The sequence below is a fragment of the Colobus angolensis genome, unplaced genomic scaffold (genome assembly GCF_000951035.1).
Source record: "Colobus angolensis palliatus isolate OR3802 unplaced genomic scaffold, Cang.pa_1.0 Scaffold80, whole genome shotgun sequence".
In the NCBI taxonomy this organism is placed as follows: domain Eukaryota; kingdom Metazoa; phylum Chordata; class Mammalia; order Primates; family Cercopithecidae; genus Colobus; species Colobus angolensis.
Genome location: NW_012121821.1, coordinates 8,408,568 through 8,430,472, shown reverse-complemented (window position 1 = coordinate 8,430,472; position 21,905 = coordinate 8,408,568). Strand labels below are relative to the sequence as shown.

The 21,905-nt window shown below is 36.2% G+C and overlaps 1 protein-coding gene across 3 annotated transcripts in view; it reads right to left on the bottom strand.

Annotated features, from left to right (window-relative positions):
- The window catches only part of TBC1D15 (TBC1 domain family, member 15), an 82,545-nt gene that overhangs the window by 15,992 nt on the left and 44,648 nt on the right, over positions 1-21,905 (bottom strand). For 2 of the 3 annotated variants that reach the window (XM_011929344.1, XM_011929345.1), the window contains 6 exons: positions 21,501-21,711; positions 13,519-13,621; positions 11,945-12,142; positions 10,755-10,883; positions 10,042-10,145; positions 8,875-8,969 (listed from right to left, as the gene is read on the bottom strand). In XM_011929344.1, coding sequence (XP_011784734.1) covers positions 8,875-8,969; positions 10,042-10,145; positions 10,755-10,883; positions 11,945-12,142; positions 13,519-13,621; positions 21,501-21,711 — 840 coding nt within the window. Of the gene's footprint in view, positions 1-8,874; positions 8,970-10,041; positions 10,146-10,754; positions 10,884-11,944; positions 12,143-12,453; positions 12,505-13,518; positions 13,622-21,500; positions 21,712-21,905 lie in introns of all 3 variants that reach the window. The other variant, XM_011929343.1, reaches the window with a different exon arrangement.

The window sequence follows — 21,905 nt, the reverse complement described above, 5'->3', positions numbered from 1 at the left end:
TCATCAAATTCTTTGTCATGTCTCAATCATCTTTAGGACAAATTATTTCCTTATTTTCATATCTACACAATTTAGATATCATTAAAGTTGGAAATGACTTCATGAGAAACAGATTTGGAAACATCATCATGAGTGTGTCCAAAGTTGTATTGACAATTCAGTTCACACTGATGCCTAAGTGCATCATGATGTGAGAGACTTTACAAGGAATTCTCCAAACTTGAATCTCAGTAAATTAGGAAGAAGTAACTTAAACAAACTGCTGTCGAATCAATTGTTTAAAAGTGATAACTGCCTCCCCCCAATTAAACTGAGTAACCTGAAAACTTTCTCAAAACTCTTTACAAAGAGATGAGGAGGTCAGGTGTGGTGGCTCACGCCTATAATCCCAGCACTTTGGGATGCCGAGACAGGTGGATCACCTGAGGTGAGGAGTTCAAGATCAGCCTGGCCAACATGGCGAAACCCTGTCTCTACGAAAAATACAAAAATTAGCCAGGCATGCTGGTGTGCACCTGTAATCTCAGCTACTCAGAAGGCTGAGGCACAAGAATGGCTTGAATCCAGGAGGCGGAGGCTGCAGTGAGCCAAGATCGCACCACTGCACTCCAGCATGGGCTACAGAGTGATACTGTCTCAAAACTAGTAATAATAAAAAAAAGATAAGGAGATACAATAGAGTAGAATCTAACAACAGGATATGATGTGAGCTTAATTAGATTCTGTAAGGGCATTTAAAAAATTATTCAAATATTTTAGCTTTCTGTTAAAATGTACATTTGATTTTTAAAAAGCAAGCAAATACACACAGAATTGTGGATACAGTTCTCAAACAAATCAGCAAAAGTAATACCAAAAAAATTCATGCTATTTATATAAAATTACAATTAAAAATGTCAAAATGGGCCAGGTACAGTGGCTCATGCCTATAATCCCAGCACTTTGGGAGGCCAAAACAGGAGGACTGCTTAAGCCCAGGAATTCAAGAACAGCCTGGGCAACATGGTAAAACCCTGTCTCTACAAAAAATACAAAAATTACCCAGGCATGGTGATGCTTGCCTGTGGTACCAGCTACTCAGGAGGCTGAGGTGGGAGAATCACCTGAGCCCAGGAAGTTGAGGCTGCAGGGAGCCGAGATGGCACCACTGTACTCCAGCCTGGGCAACACAGTGAGACCCTGCCTCAAAAAAAAAAAAAAAAGTGAAACTGCTTCTGTCTCATTTCACAGTTGATGAAGTTCATAATTTTTATTAACTCAAGCATAATTTATATTACCATAATGCCAGTACAGAGTATCTGCCTTAATATGTTTTTTAAACATAGTAAAAAAAAAAGTTGTATTCTCATGAACTACCGGTATTTCTTCTTGTATAAATATTTAATAGTGACAAGCCAGGTGAAAAACAGAAAAGGGATAAAAAGTAATATATAAAAATGCTATTTTATAATTATTTCTAGAAATCCCATTTCTGAAAAGGAGTATTTCAGTTAAAAACAAAAAGCTCTTATTAAATCTAACTCTCCATCTAATGTGATGTAGCCAAAAAAAGGCTGAAGAAAAACACAACCACGCTGACTGACCCCATTTTATATTCACCATCACTAACATCAAGTGGATCGTGAATGCTGTCTGACAATCCTGCTCTATTTCCCTTGTCCATTCACTCCCTATTCATACAATTATTTTATACTTCCTTTCTCTTCAAGCCTCCATCTTCTCCCACATCCTAACTCAGATAAGGACCCTGCTTCCTATTTCTGAGAAAATGCAACTATTTAGAGAACTTCCACAGGTTCCCACTATTCTAACCACACAACCGTGTTTGAACTGATATAGTCTCCCTGCTCTCCTAACACTATAAATGAGTTTCCATAACTCTGTGGCAAAGACCAATCCCTCCTCTTGTGCATGAGAACCATTCCCTATTGACTACCTAAGGACTCTAGTAATTCTTATCTAGTTACTCTAGTAATTACCTCCCTCTTCAGCTTTACCAGTTTTTCCTTTCTACTGGACCATTCCCATAGTATTCAACTTTATATTATTTCTTTCAACATCATTAAAACCTTTCTTAATCCTACTTTTCCCTCTAACTGCTAGCTCACTTTCTGAAACTACATCTGTTTACAGCAAAACTCCTTGAAAGAGCTGTATGTATTGTCTCCAAGTTGTCTTCTTCCGTTTCTCTTCAATTCACACTAATTAGGTTATCACATGCACCTATCCATCAAAATTCTTCTTTCATCAAAATCTCCAGTGATCTCCTTATTCCTTTATGCAACTGTCAATTTAAATCATCTTACTTGGCATCCCAATTACCCTTTCTTGAAATACTTTCTTCACTTGTCTTTTAGGACATCAAACTTTCATGTTTTCTATCTTTCTCTGTGGCTCTTTACTTAGTCTCTTCTGCTATCTTCTAATTTTTCCTACTTATAAACTAAAGTGCCCCAGGGCTCAGTTCTTGGGCTTTTATAACTGTACTACTCCCTTGGCAATTTAATCTATTTTTTTTTTCCTTCCAAGTTTTATTTTAGGTTCAAGGGGTACATGTGCAAGTTTGTTACTTAGGTAACCGGTATGCCATGGGGGTTTGGTGTACAGATAGCTTTGCCACCCAGGTAATGAGCATAACACCCAACAGGTAGTTTTTCAATCCTCACCCTCCTACCACCCTTCACTCTCAAACAGCCCCAGTGTCTACTGTTTCCTTTTTTGTGTCCACCTACCTGTACTTAATGTTTCCCTCCTACTTGTACTGAGAACATGTGGTATTTGGTTTTCTGCATTAATTCACTTAGGATTATGGCCTCCAGTTCCACGTATATTGCTGCAAAGGCTAGGATCTCTTTATTATGGCTGCATAGCGTTCTATGCTGTATATGTACATTTTCTTTATCCAGTCCACCACTGATGGGCATCTAGGCTGATTTCATGTCTTCGCTATTGTCAAATAGTGCCGCTATGAACATACATGTGCATTTACCTTTGTGATATAATGATTTACATCCCTTTGGACATATAACCAGTAATGGGATTGCTGGGTCAAATGGTAGTTCTATTTTAAGTTCTTTGGGAAATGTCTAGACTGCTTTCCACAGTGGCTGAACTAATTTACATTCCCACCAGCAGTGTATTAGCATTCCCTTGTCTCTACAACCTTGCCAGCATCTGTTATATTTTGACTTTTTAGTGACAGCCATTATGACTAGTAGGAGATGGTATCTCGTTGTGGTTTTGAATTGTATGCTGCAATGATTAGTAATATTGAGCATTTTTCCATATGCTGGTTGGCTGTGTGTACGTCTTCTTTTAAGACGTGTCTGCAGCCAGGCACGGTGGCTCACGCCTATAATCCCAGCACGTTGGGAGTCCAAAGCGGGTGGATCACGAGGCCAGGAGTTCAAGATCAGCCTGGCCAAGATGGTAAAACCCTGTCTCTACTAAAAAAAAATTCTAAAATTAGCCCGCCATTGTGGCGGCCGCCTGTAATCCCAGCTACTGGGGAGGCTGAGGCAGAGAACTGCTTGAACCCGGGAGGCAGAGGTTGCAGTGAGCAGAGATTGCACTGCTGCACTCCAGCCTGAGCGACAGAGGGAGACTCTTTGTCTCAAAAAAAATAAATAAATAAAAGTCTGCTCATGTCCTTTGCCCATTTTTTAATGGAGTTGTTTCTGCTTGTTGATTTGAGTTCCTTACAGATTCTGGGTATTAGACCTTTGAAAGATGCATACTTTGCAAATGTTTTCTCCCATTCTGTAGACTATTTACTCTGTTGATTGATAGTTTCTTTTGCTGTACAGAAGCTCTTTAGTTTAATTAGGTCCCACTTGTCAATTTCTGTTTTGGTTGTAATTGCTTTCGCAGTCTTCTTCAAGTCTTTGCCTGGGTCGATATCCTCAATGGTATTGCCTAGATTTTCTTCTAGGGTCTTTATAGTTTCAGGTTTTACATTTAAGTATTTAATCCACCTTGACTGATTTTTGTATATGGCGAAAGGTAGGGGTCCAGTTTAATTCCTCTGCATATAGCTAGCCAGTTATCCCAGCAACATTTATTGAATAGGGAGTCATTTCCCTGTGGCTTGTTTTTGTCAGCTTTGTCAAAGATCAGATGGCTGTAGGTATATGGCTGTATTTCTGGGTTCTCTAACATGTTTTGTTGCTTTATGTGTCTGTTTTTTGTCCCAGGACTATGCTGTTTTAGTTACTATAGCCTTGCAGTATACTTTGAAGTCAGGTAGTATGGCCTCCAACCTTCTTCATTTTGCATTAAGATTGCTTTGGCTATTTGGGCTCTTTTTTGGTTGCATATGAATGTTTTTTCTAATTCTGTGAAAAATGTCATTGGTAGTTTGATAGGAATAGCACTGAATCTACAAATAGCTTTGAGCAGTACGGCCATTTTAAACAGTATTCTTTCAATCCATGGTATGAAATGTTTTTCTATTTGTTTGTGTTATCTCTGATTCCTTTCAGCAGTGTTTTGTAATTCTCATTGCAGAGTTCTTTCACCTCCCTGGTTAGCTGTATTTCTAGGTATTTTATTCTTTCTGTGCCTACTGTGAATGGGATCACATCCTTCATTTGGCTCTCGGCTTGGACGTTGTTGGTGTATACCCATGCTACTGATTTTTGTACATCGATTTTGTACACCGAAACTTTGCTGAAGTTGTTTATCAGATCTAGGAGGCTTTGGGCAGAGACTATGGTGTTTTCTAGGTATAGTGTCATATTGCCTGTGAAGAGAGGGTGACTTCCTCTCTTCCTATCTGGATGCCTTTTATTTCTTTCTCTTGCCGGATTCTATACCACGCTGAATAGAAGTGGCAGAGTGGGTATCCTTGTCTTGTTCTGGTTCTCAAGGGGAATGCTTCCAGCTTTTGCCTGTTCAGTATGATGTTGGCTGTGGGTCTGTGATAGATGGCTCTTACTATTTTGAGGTTTGTACCTTTGACGCCTAGTTTGTTGAAGTAATCTAGTTTCATAATTCATAGTTTTATGTAATCTCATACTATCTATGTTGATGACCCCTAAATTTATCTCCAGTCCCATGAATTCCTGCCCTATATATCCACATTCAACTCAACATATTAACTTACGGACATTCAATAGGCATCTCAAAATTAAAATCTAAAACTGAATTCTAAATATTCCCTTCCAAACTTTCTTCTCTCTCAGTTTTTCCCATCTTAGACAAAAACAAAAACAAAAAAACAGCAATATTGGCTGGGCACAGTGGCTCACGTCTATAATCCCAATGCTTTGTAACACTGAGATGGCAGAATTGCTTGAGGCCAGGAGTTGGAGACCAGCCTGGGAAACACAGTGAGACCCTGTGTGTACAAAAAACTTTAAAAATTAGCCAGGTGTGGTGGTGCCTGCATATAGCCCCGGCTACCTGGGAGGCTGAGGCTGGAGTATCCTTTGAGCCCAAGCTGCAGTGAATTATGATTGTGCCACTGCACTCCAGGCTGGGTGACAAGCAAGAATCTGTCTCTTGAAAGACAAAAACCCTAGCAATATCCATATGTCATATCCCCTTCCCTTTACATCAAGCAGTTGCTCTTCCTCTCCTCCCATCTGGATGTCCATTATTTCTATCTCTTGCCTGATTGCTCTAGCTAGGGCTTCCAATACTATACTGAACAGGAGTCGTGAGAGAACCCCCTCTATTTTTCAAGTTTCTATTCAAATATCACTTTCCCACTAAAAGCTGTCTCTGCTTGCCCATGTTAAAATGGCAACATTGCACACAAACATCCTAACCCTCTTCCTTGCCTTATTTTTCTATTTGGCATGTATCACTAACATACCACATATGTCACTTACTTAACTTGTTTACACCCTGTTCTTCCACAAGAATGAAAGCTCCTTTAGGGCAAGAATTTTGCCTGTTTCATGCACTGATTAATCCCCAATGCCTAGAGGACAGCCTAGTACATAATAGGCACTAAGTAATATTTATTGAAAGAATGAATGAGTGTATGAATGCTTGAAATAATCAATTTGGTTTTCAGAAAGATCCCTTGGTGATTTTAACCCACTTATGCCAGAGGTTGCGAATTTCTGTGTTGAAAAATCAGACCAAGAGATGACCTTGAGCAGTAGGATAGAAATAACTCCCACAAGCTCAGTGTTCCAACAATGGAACACTAGACATAAATGAGTTAATGTGTTGCCAAGGTTAGAAACCACTGCTTTAAAAACTGGGATTCCTGAGCGTTCTTAACTGTCTCTTTTTCCACTAGGTGGCACATCTGTTTCCATGGATATTTATACTGATAATACCCAAATTTCTATCTCCTGCCAGACTAGTCCAGACTATTCAACTAGTTATTTGACATTCCATTTGTATTTTTCACCTTAAGGTATATATACCTTAACACTTAATTCAATTTCACCATACCCCATTTCTCCTCATCTCCGTAAGGGGTATCACTAACTGCCTGTTTTCTAGTCAGAAACTGAGTCCTGTTTTTTATTTCTCTTTCCCCTTCACACCCCATATTTAATACATCAGAAAGTCTTACCAACTCTATCACCAAAATATAACTTGAATCTATTTTTTTTTTTTTTTTTTTGAGAAGGGGTCTCACTCTGTCACCCAGGCTGGAGTGTAATGGCACAATCACAACTCACTGTGGCCTCAACCCCCCAGGCTCAAGTGATCCTCCCTCCTCAGCCTCCCAAATACTGGGATTACAGGTGTGAGCCACCATGGCCAGTCTCACCTACTTCTTTTTACCTTCTCTACTGCTATTTTCTTGCCTGGACTTCCACTTTCTACTAACTGGTCTCCCTATTCCTACTCTTACTTTGATTGAATTTCCACAAAGCAGTAAAAATGATTTTAAAATATAAATAAAATACTCTTCCTTAAAATGCTCCAATAGATTCTCATCACACTTAAAGTAAAATCTAGCTTACTGGCATGTATGCAAGACCTAAAGTTTACTGCGTAGTTTTGTTTTTAATAAAAGTAAATTTATACTACCTAAAAAGCTTTTGATAATCATTCTCAAAATACTTTTGGGAAAAAGCATTATAGAAATAGAATGCTTTAAAACTAACTTATTTATACACTTCTACTGGCAGAAAGCATGGTATAGCTGAAAGGCCACTTAAAAATTAGATCTGAGTATGAATGAGTCTGAGCTATAAAACTAACCAGATAGATGGCTTAAGACAACTGACTAACCTTTCTGGGCTTCAATTTTATCTGCTAAAAATGAACAAAGTAGGCTAAAGTATGTCTCAATTCAAATTACATTATGGGGACTTTAAATATCTAAATTTTTCTACCAGTCTCCTGGAAAGGATGAGAACAGGACATGAAAGGCTGAGAATATCAGAGACATCAACACTGATGCTTGATATAAAGGGAAGAGGACATGGCATGCAGAAAGAAGAGGCTTAAAATACAGGTTTAGCTGACCTCTAACTTCCCTTCCAGTTCAAATACTTTATGCTCAAGCAGGAGTAAAACACCAGAATCTATTATTGTTTTTCCTACTGAAACTGAAAACAGCAAAAAGCTTCAGTTAGAAACTTTAGATAACTCCAAAACTCAGGACTCCCAACCTTTTGCCTTAATCAGAGAAAGGACAAAGTTTATTCTGGTATAATTTACATTTCAGAAAAATAAATTCTTTTTGGATCAAAAGTATCACTGCCAAAAAGATGTTGTTTTTATGTCCATAAACGGTACCAAATCAGCTTGTTACGCTGGGCTTTCTAAACAAAATTTTAAAAATTATTTCCTTCATGAGAGGGCGTTAACAACAGTAACAAATCCCTTTATATCCCATATCGTTCTTTATGAAACCACAGATACACAAATCCAGATACAATAAAGGAATTTCAAAACTAAGTTCCAGTACTATCCAATGCTATCCTAAAATTTCACAGACATTGTAATAAGAACCTTAAACTGGGCTCTGCACTTATTTAAACCATGTGACCTTGGACAAGTCATTTATGTTCTCCACGCTTCAGTTTCTCATTTGTAAATGGAGATTATGAACTGCAGCTACTGCTTTTATGATAAAATTCTATCAAGCATCTCTTATGTTTTAGAGAATAGTTACCCCCAGGTAAATATTCTATTTTCAAATACTAACTAAATTTTATATCTGGAGTCATTTAATTTTAAAAATGAAAAAAATATATATTTAAAGAAGTTCTGAAGGGATATAAACCAATGCCTATTAACCATAATTATCTCTGGGTGACAGAAACAAAAATAATTTATATTTACCTCTTTTTGCTCATCTACAGTTACTAAATTTTCTACAATAAACATTTTCATAATAAAAAAGAAAATAAAGGTTTAAAAAATGAAATTAACTCAACAAGCAAATACAGGTAAACAATCTTTTTTAGAAATTCATACTTTGGAACTGAAAATTAAATATATCAACACCCATAAATACACTTACTGAATTAATATGCCTATTGGAAGAGGAACAACAAAGAACATTAAACACACACTGCAATGTACTTTTCTATTCTGTCTTTTTTTTTTCCTTTGTGTGGAGAACGGGGTCTCGCTATATTACCCAGGCAGGTCTCGAACTCCTGGGCTCAAGCTATCCTCCCGCCTCTGCCTCCCTGAGAGCTGGGATTACAGGCGTGAGCCACCGCGCCCGGCAGCTTCCTCAGCGGGTCTCGAACTCCTGGGCTCAAGCTATCCTCCCGCCTCTGCCTCCCTGAGAGCTGGGATTACAGGCGTGAGCCACCGCGCCCGGCTCTATTCTGATTTCTCTTTTGAGCCCTAGCACTGTTAGCGTGTATCTTCACTTCTTTAATCTCATCAAGATTTCAATGTAATCCCCTCTTGCATTAACAAAGTTGTTAAGAAAAAAATTACCGATAAGACTTCTATAATCTCTTAACCTTGAATTTCTTTTCTCTTGTTCCTGGCTGACAGATTTCCACTGCAGTTTCATTCTGAAGTATTCATCACTATAGAAAACAATTTGACACCAAAGAAAGCTATTTGAAAACTTTATTTTTAACACTGTTTAACTGGGTTTTTCTATAAACAGTATATCAAAGCGTTTATGATGCTAATGGAATGTAAGTTCATAAAAACAACAGCAAAACGTTTAAAGTTAAGACAAATAAGTGAAAACAAAAGAAAAAAATATCCTATACATATCACAAAGTTTATGTGATAAACTTTGTTCAACTACTAGAAAACCTTTAGGTATTCTTTTACAAAAACATTTATCTAATCCTTAAAATCATCTCTAAAGTATTCTAATAATGAAATATCTTAACCACTAAAGTTTCTAAATAATTGTAAATACAAATCTAAGTGATTTTTTTTTTAAGTGACATTATAGTTCCATTTCCAAGCAGTTTATTGCAGAAACTAGTTAATGTAAAAATGTTTTAGAAGAACTGGTAAACATGCTGAAAAGAGAAGACCGTCAGATGACTTAAATATGAACATAATGATTGACAATAGCTTTAACTCAAAGCCTAGACTGACAACTGAGAACAAGAAGTTGCACCTGGAAAGTTGGTCTGTGTTTCCTTTCAAGTCTGAGAAATAACTTTATAAAATAGAAATACTCTTCCAAAAAGAATGAAGGATCCATTATAAGAGTATCAGAAAAGTAACTTAAAGGTAATTAATCTAAATAGCAAATATATTTCTTATGAGCCAATTTTATAATTTCGTAATGAATTGTAAAAATGAATCAAGATGAATGAGAGATGTTTTTAAGTGTATGTCTACATAGTTATCTTTCAGGTATGCAAAATGCTTGTACGAGGCTTATATAAGGGAAATGGAATATGTTTATCTTCTTTTCACATATTCACAAAAATAAATGCAACGAGGTGCTTCTAATAAGTGTTTCTGATTTAAAATAATTAGAATGCTCATAATTTTTAAGTTAAAACAATAATTAAGTTGTTTTCCCATTCCCTAGTCTATTCCAAATCCTCATCTAGAAACCCTATACTAATTTGTATGGGTGGGTTACTTGAATCTCTTTGAATGAATGTACAAAAGACCATTACTTACGTTTTTTGCTTTTGTAATTGGGTTCTTTCCTCCTTGGTACTGTCCCAGGGAAAATAACCCAGAAGAAATTTCCAAGCTTGCTTTCTCAATGCATGACTAAGTCCCTGAAGAAAGCATACATATTAAACGCATGAATGAAAAAGAATGTAATACTGTAAGTTCACAAAACTTGCATATAAAAACGAAAACTTATCTTTAAGAGGTAGTTTTATATATGTAAATAGTTCAATTCAGTGAATACCATCTTGTTTTTTACTTCTAGATCCAAAAGATGTAAGTAGCTGCCAGAAAGTTTAAACAGTACACAGAATACAGCAGCCTACAGCAGACAGACAGCGGGACGGGTGAGTCTAAGCTCAATCTTAAAGAATAAGGCAAACGCCACTGGAATGCAGGCCTCCTTCACAAAACCTACAGAACTTCAAATACGGAAGAATATCCTCCTCCAGAGTTAAGGGTATCCCTCTACCCAATCCCCAGGAACATCACAAGCACCTCACTCTGTCCCACTCAATCCAGGAATTTTATGGCATCATTCATCAAGAATAACGGAGTTCATTCTTAAATAGGGGAGTCCCCACTTCCCCTGCCAAAAAACAACCACAACCACAACCACAACAACAAAAACACCACAACAGTAATAATAACCAGGAGTTTATAATACTGAATACTAGGAGTTTGTAAGACAAGCCATATTAGAGTGTTTAAATTACCCCTCTAAATATCATCTGCTTCATACTATCTACATTTAAAATTCTTCCTTCAGAATCAATGTTCTTAGTCCATTCTTCCAGTGATACAGGCTCTTTCCTTTGAACAACAGGCCGTTCCCCCAAATCAATCTAAAAATAAGATAAGCAATAACAAGTACATATTTAACCAGTGAAATGAAATAAAGGCATACAGAAACCAAATTTATAATACTATTTTTCAGACATGACTTCTAATACTTTTAAGATCATCCCTTATTTTCCCATGTTTAGTTTAACTATAATAGTTAGCATTACATATGTTTCCCTTCTACTGAACACACAACAAGCTGGTTTATAAATTCAGAAACAGGAAACCCCACAGACTAAAAACATTTGTTATTAAAAAAAGTTCTTTACTATTTTGGGTTCAATTACATACATATAGAACATTCGACATGTAAATTCTATAAGAAACCTTCAAACCAAATGATATGCTATATTATTTAAAAAGAAAGAATATATAACTATTCCATTAATCATATTCTAAAATTAGCTTTTCTTCTAAAGTTTGTATTTCTCAGAATTGATTCATGACCCACTGCTTCACTTGGCATTTTCTACAGTGTTTTATTCAATTAACAGATGTTGGTAATTTTAAAATACTATTTGCAAGATAAACTCTTTAATTAAGCACTAAAATTTAGATATTTATAGTTTTCTAACTATGTACAAGCCTAGAATTGTAGCAAATTTAAGCCTTGCTGAGCACATATAAAGATCTGCCATAATTCAGGCCAAAACCCATCTTACTTAAAAAAGGAAGCATTACATGAGAATAAAAGCCCTAAAAGTAGTATTCTGACTAGCTGCCTCTGATGCCTATGAGAAAACATGCAAGTAAGGAACAGAACTAAGAGGCTATAGGAAAGGTTCGCTCTTCACTCTGCTATGCACTCAATGAAACAAACTTCTTTATTATCAAAATGTAATCAAAGAAGAGAGATCCAACATTAATCAAGAAACAGTGTAAGATAGAGAACAAATGAAGAATTTAGTGGCAGGACAAGCACTCATTGTCAGATATACCAGCAAAAAGTTGTAAGAACAGATTATGGAAAGAGGCAGATATCACCAAAATTAAGTTTCTATTTCTATAGTACACGTTCTCCTGTTAAAATGTAAGAGCTATATTAATACTAATCTTTACTCACTCTTGTGATGACTTCAAATCCTGGTTCTTCTTGTTGATTTATCTTTAGACCTGAAATAGCATCACTAAGAAAATCTGCCATTTCTGAAGGTGGTCGTTGATGTGTAGAGGGATCGCTGCCTCTCAAACTGTCAAAAATGTAGTTTGTGACTTTGGAAAATCCTATCATAGTTGCTGTGTAAGGGTCCTTTTTAATTTTCTATGCAGTAGGAAGAAAAACATTAGCATTATTAATTCAAATAAAGAAAAATGAATACTCCAACATGGGCAAAAAAAGCAAAGCTTTTTAAAAGAAAAGAAATCAGGAATAAAACAGAGTGTTCTAAGATTATCTTAAATTTGTATTTTCTGTCTTGGAAGAAAAATTTAAATTTTCTAAGCCAATCATTTCATTTGGTTAAAATAGCATAATAAATGATAAGTTAATGCTACTGATTGAATTGCAGATAAACAAATGATTTGCAGGCTTCACTCAATCTGCATACATCAGAAAACATACGCAGTGCTTACTTTCCAGTGGTGAATGGCCCACAACAGCTTTCTTCTGTCTAGCAGTCCTGCCTTCACACAAAAAAAATATTTCTTGAAGTGTGTACTACCATGCTATTCTGACACAAAATATTTGACTGCTAAATTTAAAAGCTCATATTTAAATATCAGCTGACATTTTAATCTAATTATGTGAATAGTAAATCATGCCAACAAGAATAATTTATTCTGGGACAGTGCTACCCTGGAAAACGGCAAAAGGTTTTTCTACTGTTAAGTGCTAGGGTAACTTCTGAAGCCCAAACTATTTGCTCATTCATATTTAGCAAAAAGTTATTTATTAAATAATTAGTTTCACAGTAAGTAAAATTATCCTCTTATTTCCTATTTCAAACAGTGTTTAGTTCTCTCTCTCATCCTCTTTCCTAAAAAGTTCCCTCTATATCTTATTAATCTCTACATCTTCAAAACCAGGAAAAGAACAGCTGGGACACAGCAAGCTCTCAGATATTTGTTAAATGAATAAGTGAATAAATAAATAAATGAATAACTCATCTCATTACTTTACATAGTCATCTGAGTGATAATTAAATTTACTTCTGCCTATTACTAAGTGTACATTTTTAGCCTAACACAAGAACAATACTCAAATATTCTTAGGGGAATAAGATTGTCATGACATCAAAACAACCTACTTAAATTCAAACCAGATTTTTGCCTAAATTGATCATTAATGAATTGAAACTGGCTTACTCTGTCACCCCTAACCTAATCAATAAAAGCTATGATACAACTCTACTGATGTCTAATTTTAGTATTATAATAAACGGACAAACTGCCTTATGAGTAAGAACCAAGGAAACCTCTGAGTCTTGCAAATAACATGAAAATGTATTATTGTTTCTGTAAAATTACAGGGAATAGTTCCAAAAAGATTACATACACAGACACACAGACACACACAGACACACACACACACACACATATATACCTGTCTCATTCTGCATACTCTCCGAGAAGATGAGAAGCACGGGGCACATAAAATAATGCAGTCAGAATAATACATGATAGATTTAAGAAACATACTTGTATTAAACCATATGCTGGCTCATCAAGAAGATTTTCAAAAGACTGTGAAAGACTCTTATTTTGACAATTCACAAGAAGTGTTCTTTTATCCTGTGGAGATCTATAATAAAAAAGAGGATTTGCAGAAAATACTAACACACTGTAACAATTACTACATGAACAATTACTGACACAAATGTTCCTTACAAAAAAGAAAAAACCGAAACATTTTAATGTCCAGTTCTAGAACAGTTTTCCATTAATACATTAGCAAATATTTAGTAACTATTTTAAAGGAGCTTCAAAACTACATGAAACATAAAATACAAAATTAACAAATACTAAATTAATACTCTGCATATAACATAAATAAAACAAACATAAAGTATATTTTTATTCCAGGTAAAGCCAAAAGGATTAAACTGGAATGTACCTAAATTCTTCTCTAGAATTATAGTAGAAAACCATTACAAGATATCTGGCTTTATTATCATAAAACTTAAAGAAAGCCAAAACAGACATTAGGAGTCATCAGTATGTAATATTTACATATAGAAAATATGTCTTATTTTGAAATGGTTTCCACCTTCATTCACATCTTAGTAATATTGTAATATAAGATGTTAAAAATGTAAGATATATTAGTTATTTGATAAAGATCATTAATCACGCTAACCATAATTACAAATGCACACACATGAACATATTTTAAAAAGATTATTATGTACGGTTTGGGTAATACCACGTTTTTAGTTCTTGCTTATTAAACTACAGAAGCAAGTCTCTTCACATTTCTTAGTAATGACAGAATTTAACAAAATGTTTTCAAAACAGACATCTAATTTCTAGTCATCTGACAAATTATCCAGTCTTTTTTCTATTTAGAGAGCTTTATGACTTAGTTCTAATAAATCGAAAACTTTTCTATGTTTAAAATAAAAATTAAATGTGTTATTTTGCTGCCATACACCTCCTGTTTATTATGTTTGAGATAAGATCTTTAATAACAGTTATCTCTTCTCAATTCTAACATAACAGAATGCAACAGTAATGCTAGAGGGAATATGAAATCTAAAACAGGATCCTTATATTCTTACATAGTCAGAAACAGCACTCGATCTGCATATACAACAATAGTAGCTAATAAGCCCCTTGGCTTTTTAAAAGGGGCTGAGGTTGAGTCATTTGATATAGGAGGAAAAAACCATACATTTTAAAACATTCACTTTTCTGAATATTTTGAGGGGTCACAATTAATAGGCAGATTTACAGATTCTCTCACAAGGCGTTTTTTAAATGATAGACCTTGAAATGTAGCATCAGAAAAGAAAAGTAGCTAAAAAACAAAATTTTATTCATAGCACAGTGCTGCTAGCACTGTCGTTTTGTTTCTAACAATAAATTAAGTCAAATTATTTCCTTAAAACCCAAATAAAAAATGCTCATGAAAGTCAAACCACTGCCTATACATATAAAAGAGGAACTAATAGGCAACTTTCAGCTCTCTGGGCTCAGATAACTCTATGGCTTCATATCTTAAACAGTGGCCACTAAACTGGAGATCAGAAGATGAAATGACTGGCTTACCAACAAGCAACCACAAATATTTTTTAAAAATAAATTCCTTCTTTTCTTTTTTTGTAACTACTACTCTGTCATGGGGGATGGAGGAAGCTCTAAGAAGCAGGGAAGATACGAAGAAAGTAAAGACCTGACTGCTCCAAAGGTAATCAACAAAACATTTAAAAAGTACATCAGTCAATGGACAAGTAGTATACTGTTACACTGCTAGGTAATTACAGAGCTCATCATAAGGAAGACTGGTATTCCAAAATATTACCAGAATGTTTCCACCTGCCAGGTCACCACACTGATTTAAATCTATAAATACATATTCTGGGAAGTTGATCTCTCATGTTAACATTATTCAAGACTTTCAAACTCATTGCAGCAGTAAGATGAACGTTTAATGATGCTAATCCAGCAATTCTATTACAGCCTGCTAAACAATTTGAAGAAAACTATAGTCTAATATCACAACTATAGAAACATATCTCCTGAAAATTCTGAAGTATATCCCAGGCTTTGGAGTGAGCCTCTCCCAAAACCTCATAATAAACTCAGAAATTATAAACTGAACAGTGCTTATATACCCAAATGTAGCAGTAACTATTTTATATTTCTATTGAGAATGACCAATATGTAAGGCCAAAGAAATAAACAGCACTGCAGAGATTATCAATCAAAACTGGGAATAAAAAATAGAAAGGTACAGTAACAAAATTTTACATCTAGAACCTACTCTTTTAAATGGTTGGTGCTGTTTGATGATATAACCAATTTGGCTTTTTAAGGGAATATTTTACTGCTTGGATATTTGCATATCAATGTAAAAATGGCCCAATATACAAAATAACTTAATGGAATCAACAGGTCTCATTCATATCTTAGCAACTAACTTGGTCCAGAAAAGTAAGAAAAATATATTCCTAGCTCATTCTTTTACGCAAGTGCATATCACATTTTAAATGATGATAAACCAAAGAACACTTACAAACATGAACAAATATGACAGTTTTCCTGGTAAACAAGAAAAGTATCTGAAAAACATTAAGCGTCAAGAAGATGGCCTATGTTGCACTGACTAGATCAGGTTGTTGAGATTGAAAGAAGGAACTACACATGACTAGCCTAGCAGGGCCTCTTCCTGGCACTCATGAGTCATCTAGGTTGCCCATTCCTAGATTACTGGCAATCTCTGCTGGTCCATATGGTAAGGCCCTGCTCCTGTAAGAGGAAGTTTAGCTCTTTAGGAAGATAAACTTAACTCACTAGGAAGTGGATTGGGAAGACAACAAGGCCACAAAAGCAAGCCACATTCCTCAATTTATCTTAATCAAAAATAAAAAAAGTTATCTGGTCTAATTCTCTTCGTTCTGAACTTAAAAGAAGACAGGAAGGGTGACTGCTGGCATCCCAATGAGGCTGAAACCAAGATTTCCTTGACTACTCTTTTGTGTGGTCTCTAAAACAATCTTTGACCATAGAAATAAGACTCAGGAAACATCATTTTGCTGAGGATAACTGTTCCAGGGACAGGAAATGAGAACCCCCTGGCTGACACCTAGTAGAATAAAAATTAGGTATAATATTTAGATATTTTCATTTATGTGAACTTTAACTTAAAATTTTGGGAATTCCACTTATTTGAATCTTAACTAACAAGAACAAGGGCCTTTAAATTTCTCCTTAAGAATTTTGTAATTCACAATAGCAAAGGTGTGAAATAAACCTAAACGTCCATCAATGGTAGGCTGGATAAAGACAATGTGGTATATATACACCATGGAATAGTACGCAGCCATAAAAAGAATGAGATCATGTCCTTGGCAGCAACATGGATGGAGCTGGAGGCTATTTTCCTAATGCAAACTAATGTAGGAACAGAAAGTCAAATACTACATGTTCTCACTTACAAGTGGGAGCTAAACACCACCACATGGACACAAAGAGAGGAAAAACAGACACCAGAGACTACTTGAGGGTGGAAAGTGCGAAGAGGGAGAGGATCAGAAAAACTACCTATCAGATACTATACTTATTATGTGTGACAAAATTATTTGTACACTAAAACCCCATGACATGCAGTTTACCTACTTAACAAACCTGCACATATACCCCTGAACCTAAAATAAAAGTTAAAACAAAAAAGAATCTGATAGTGGGGGGTGGCTTATATAAATTTGGGACTTTTTAAATACTGGTGAATATCTACTTGGAACAGCTTTATTCTACTACTTGGACTCTACAAAATCTATGGTGAGCTACATGGCATAATACAATTGGGCATAATTTGTGACAGGAAGGAGACTAGGGAAGGAGCACTTATTTTCAGCCTAGAGCATGGAGGGGCCTTGGAGATAAAATATTTGATGTACTGTTTTCACACGTTTCAGACCATTCATGGGTCAAAAAGTAAATTGCCCTCCCAGTGTCACAGGAGAATACACAAAGCAGTGGCTGATATTAGAAGAATAGCTTTTGAAGTAGTTACTTGATACTATCTCCTTCCCCAAGAAGAGCAGCCACATCCTGGTTCACTAAAAACTTAATGATTAAGCCTAATGAGAAGAGAAACAAAGTATACAAAGCTTTTTCTCTTTTACCAAATCATTAAAGGGTGCAATTAATCACTTAGGCTCACATCTCCTCCAACTCTATCCTCCCCTTAGTTGATTTCACTCCCTCTCAGAGTTTCAATCACTCCCACACATGGAAAACTTACATGTTATCCTAATATACTCTTACAGTGCCATATGTCTTATTCACAGCACTTATTACAGCTGCAATTTAAGGCAGGGGCCATGTCTTTTTTGATTACTGCTTTCTTTCCAGAAAACAGCACTGCTGCAACTAAGACACAGTAGGCATTCAAAAAAATACTTGAATTAAATGGAAAAAAAAAAAAACAAACATGTACAAGGAACACCATTCCATGGCCTCACATTTCCAAATGGAAATAAGCACTTCTCCTAAAGAAACTCTCCTTCCCAGGGACTCAAGTGCTGAGATTGGGAAAGAGTAGGGTAGCATAATTCCTTCCAGGCTCTCTCTCTCTCCCTCTCTCTTACATCTGCCTATCAACAGAGAAGGTGCTTTCATTCTGCTCTCATTCACATCCTCAGTGGTCTGTCCTCATTAGGAAAGCCTGTGGGTATCAAGAAGTAACAACAATCGGTTTAGTTCAAAACTAATCTGGGATGAATTATTATAATGCCATATGTCTAAACCCCTCTAATAACATTATTTTCATCACCATCATGATTCTTTTTTTTTTTTTTTGAGGTGAAGTCTCGCTCTGTCACCTAGGCTGGAGTGCAATAACACAATCTCTGCTGACTGCAACCTCTGCTTCCCAGGTTCAAGCAATTTTCCTGCCTCAGCCTCCCGAGTAGCTGGGATTACAGGTGCCCTCCACCACAACCGGCGCTAATTTTTGTATTTGTAGTAGAGATGGGGTTTCACCATGTTGGCCAGGCTGGTCTCAAACTCCTGACTTCAAGTGATCCGCCCACCTCGGCCTCCCAAAGTGCTGGGATTACAGGCATGAGCCAGTGTGCCCACCCCCATCTCTGATTCTCATACTTCTCATTTGTTTACAAATTCAGAAAAGGAAACAAGTTTTCACTTGCTACTCTCATGAAAACACGAACAACACACATTCAAGGTATATATACCCCTATAACTGCTTGTGGTTATCAAGACTATCCTTGAACCCATCCAGGATAGAAAACTCTACCTCCTGAGAAAAACCCTGTCTCCTAATTTCTTTTTGGAGTCATATAAAGCAAATATCCAATCTGTTTCTCACAAAAAACTTTCAAAAAGTATTTGTCAAATTGATAATTATCATGCCATTTATTCATTCAACTAATATTTATTGCACATTTATTACATACCAGACACTGTAGCTAGGAACTAAGAATAATATGGAAACAAGATAGATACAATCCCTATCCTTCAGAAGTTTACATTCTAGAGTAAAACACAAAAGAACAGACAAAATTATTGTATACTGTTAGATGCTATGAAGGAAGCAAACGAGAAAATTAGATAGCGAGGAGCAGAGACAGGAAAACTACATTAGATGGGGAAAGAGGGCATCGTGGAAAGCCCCTCTGAGGAAGTGACATTAAATGGAGACCTCAGGGATCAGAAAGAGAGGAAAATATTCCAAGTAGAAACAGTATGCATAAAGGACCTTAAGACACAAAAGAGTTTAGGGGGTTTTAGGAACTGAAAGAAATCCGCATGAGTAGAACGGAAAAGACAATGGCATGAGATGAGTTTTAAGAGATAAACAGAGCTAAGACAGGGCAGGCCCTTGTTGATGACAGTGAAGAAGTTTGGATTTTATTTAATGTTGCATTGAAACTTCTCTTCTTCACGTTAAACCACATCCTTCAATATTTGTCATAGGACCATTTTGATCCCTTCCTTACCCTGATTATCTCTTTAATACAGAATAGGTAGTCTAGCACATTTAAAATGCAGTGTTTATTACTGGCAGTTCAAGCCTACTTCTCCAAAATATAATCAGTAAAAAAGGAGAGGGGCTACCACCTCCCTCATCCTAGATATTAAGCTTTAATCAACAGTCTCAGACCAAATGATCTCATTTGTGACACAACACTGATACTGAGCTTACTATGGTGCTAAAACTCCCTACTCAATAACTATAACCTTCTATTCCAATCATGACACTGTCTCTCCTGAAATCTGCTCATCCTCTCAATGGTAACTTATTTACAGATTCTCACTTCGAGATCCAAGATCCACATACCACCAAGCAGGTCTGACTTTCTTACACTTACTGGCACTGAACAGCTTGCCTATTGTCAGCCAGAGGTGATTAACAAAGTAGGGGAGAATCTCATGCCAGAAAATACACAGTCGAGACTCTTCCAGTTTTTGTATCACTTCTAGCCTTACGGAATCTAAATTTAGGCAAGGTGTTAAATTCTACTATAAAGTGAGGACATTATGAATGAAGTTAGTGGCTAGGCCCAGTGACTCACACTGTAATCCTAGCACTTTGGGAGGCTGAGGCAGGCAGATTACCTGAGGCCAGGGGTTTGAGACCAGCCTGGCCAATATGGTGAAACCCTCTCTCTACTAAAAGATACAAAAATTAGCTGAGCCTGGTGGCACATGCCTGTAATCCCAGCTGCTCAGGAGGCTGAGGTGGAAGAATTGTCTGAACCCAGGAGACGCAGGTTGCAGTGAGCCAAAATCGCACCACTGCACTCCAGCCTGGGTGACAGAGACTCCATCATAAACAAACAAACAAACAAACAAAGTTAGCAATCATTCCCTGCAGTTCTCCCAAGCCCAAAACCTCAACTTCTCCCTTCTCACCTCCATATATCCAATCCATCACAAAATCTAATCCTAAATACTCCAATACTTCCATCTTTCCTGTCACTATCCCAGTTCAGGCCACTTTAATCTCACCTGGATAACTGGAAGAACTTGCTAACATGACCCAAAAGATGCTTTGTGCTTTGGACTTCACTCAGCTCTTTGGCCTCATCTTTAACTGTATTACCCTCCCCCCCTCATACTTTGCAGACTTGTAATACTGAATTAATTTGCTGTGTGATTACATCATGTTTGTACTCTTCCCTTGTAAAACATGCTTTCCTCTAAGTATCTCCTTCTCTTTCCTTATAATGGTCACTCATTTTTCAGGTCTCTACTTAGATGCTTTTTCCTCCAGGAAGTCTTCCTTGATCCTTACTCCCAGTATGAATTAAGTGCCCCTCATTCCTTCCCAGGAACTCCCAAAGCAGCTGACACTTCTTTCATCTTAGTTTCTCAGTTTTAATTGCCAGACTATGAATTCTCCGAGACCCAGGAACACCTCTGTTTTACTACTAAATATGAAGCAACTACCACAGTGTTGGGATGTAATAGATACCCAAAAAATACTTGCTGAAGAGTAAGAGTGAGGAGGCATATGTGTGTACAGATGCATACAGGTAACTAAATGAGAGACAAGATTTTTGGAAAGTGGTAAGGCCCTGTCGTCCAACTGAGAAATAATTTTATAAAGGACTTAGGACTTGCCTGACTTAATGCTGCAACATCACAAGTATAACTGTATATTTTGTAGAAAATACATAATAAAGGGTAAATTAGGTAAATATATAGGCCATAAATTACTAACGCATCATCATTCATTTAAATGTAGAAAAAATATTAAACTACTCTTTTCTTTGTAACAGTAATTAGGTGGTAAGTCTCACATTCAAATTACTAAAATAACACAATATTATTCAGTCGTTATTCCAAATAAATCAATATTCCAGAAAAAACAAAGTTGTTCATGTCCTCATATGCACATAGGTCACTGATGCCCAAGGTCAAGTAAAACTAGTTTGCTCTGGGATTAATACAATGATCCAGTTTCAATAAGTAGAAAATAATATGATACTTACTCACACAATACCACATATTTTTCAAGAGATTCAATCAGTAGTTTGCTATCTCCTTGATGAAAGTGTAGAGCAGGGAGAACGACGTCATCCTTTAGACAGAATACCAAATACGACCAGCCCATACCCTCTTTGTTTTGCTTGATTGATTTCAGGTCTGTCAAACTGAACAGGAATGACCATTTGCTTTTCCCATTTCTATGACTTGGAGCATCTTAAAAACAAGAGAGTGGGGCAAAATATTTTTGTTCACCTTTTTAAAAGGTACTGACAGTGCTCTCCATGACTGCATAACATAAATTAGTTGAACCCAGGGAATCAGTACAGCACTCATATTATTATGGCTTCCACCTATATTAGATATGGCAACTTATATGTTCTTCTAAAAAATGATTTTTAAAATAGTTA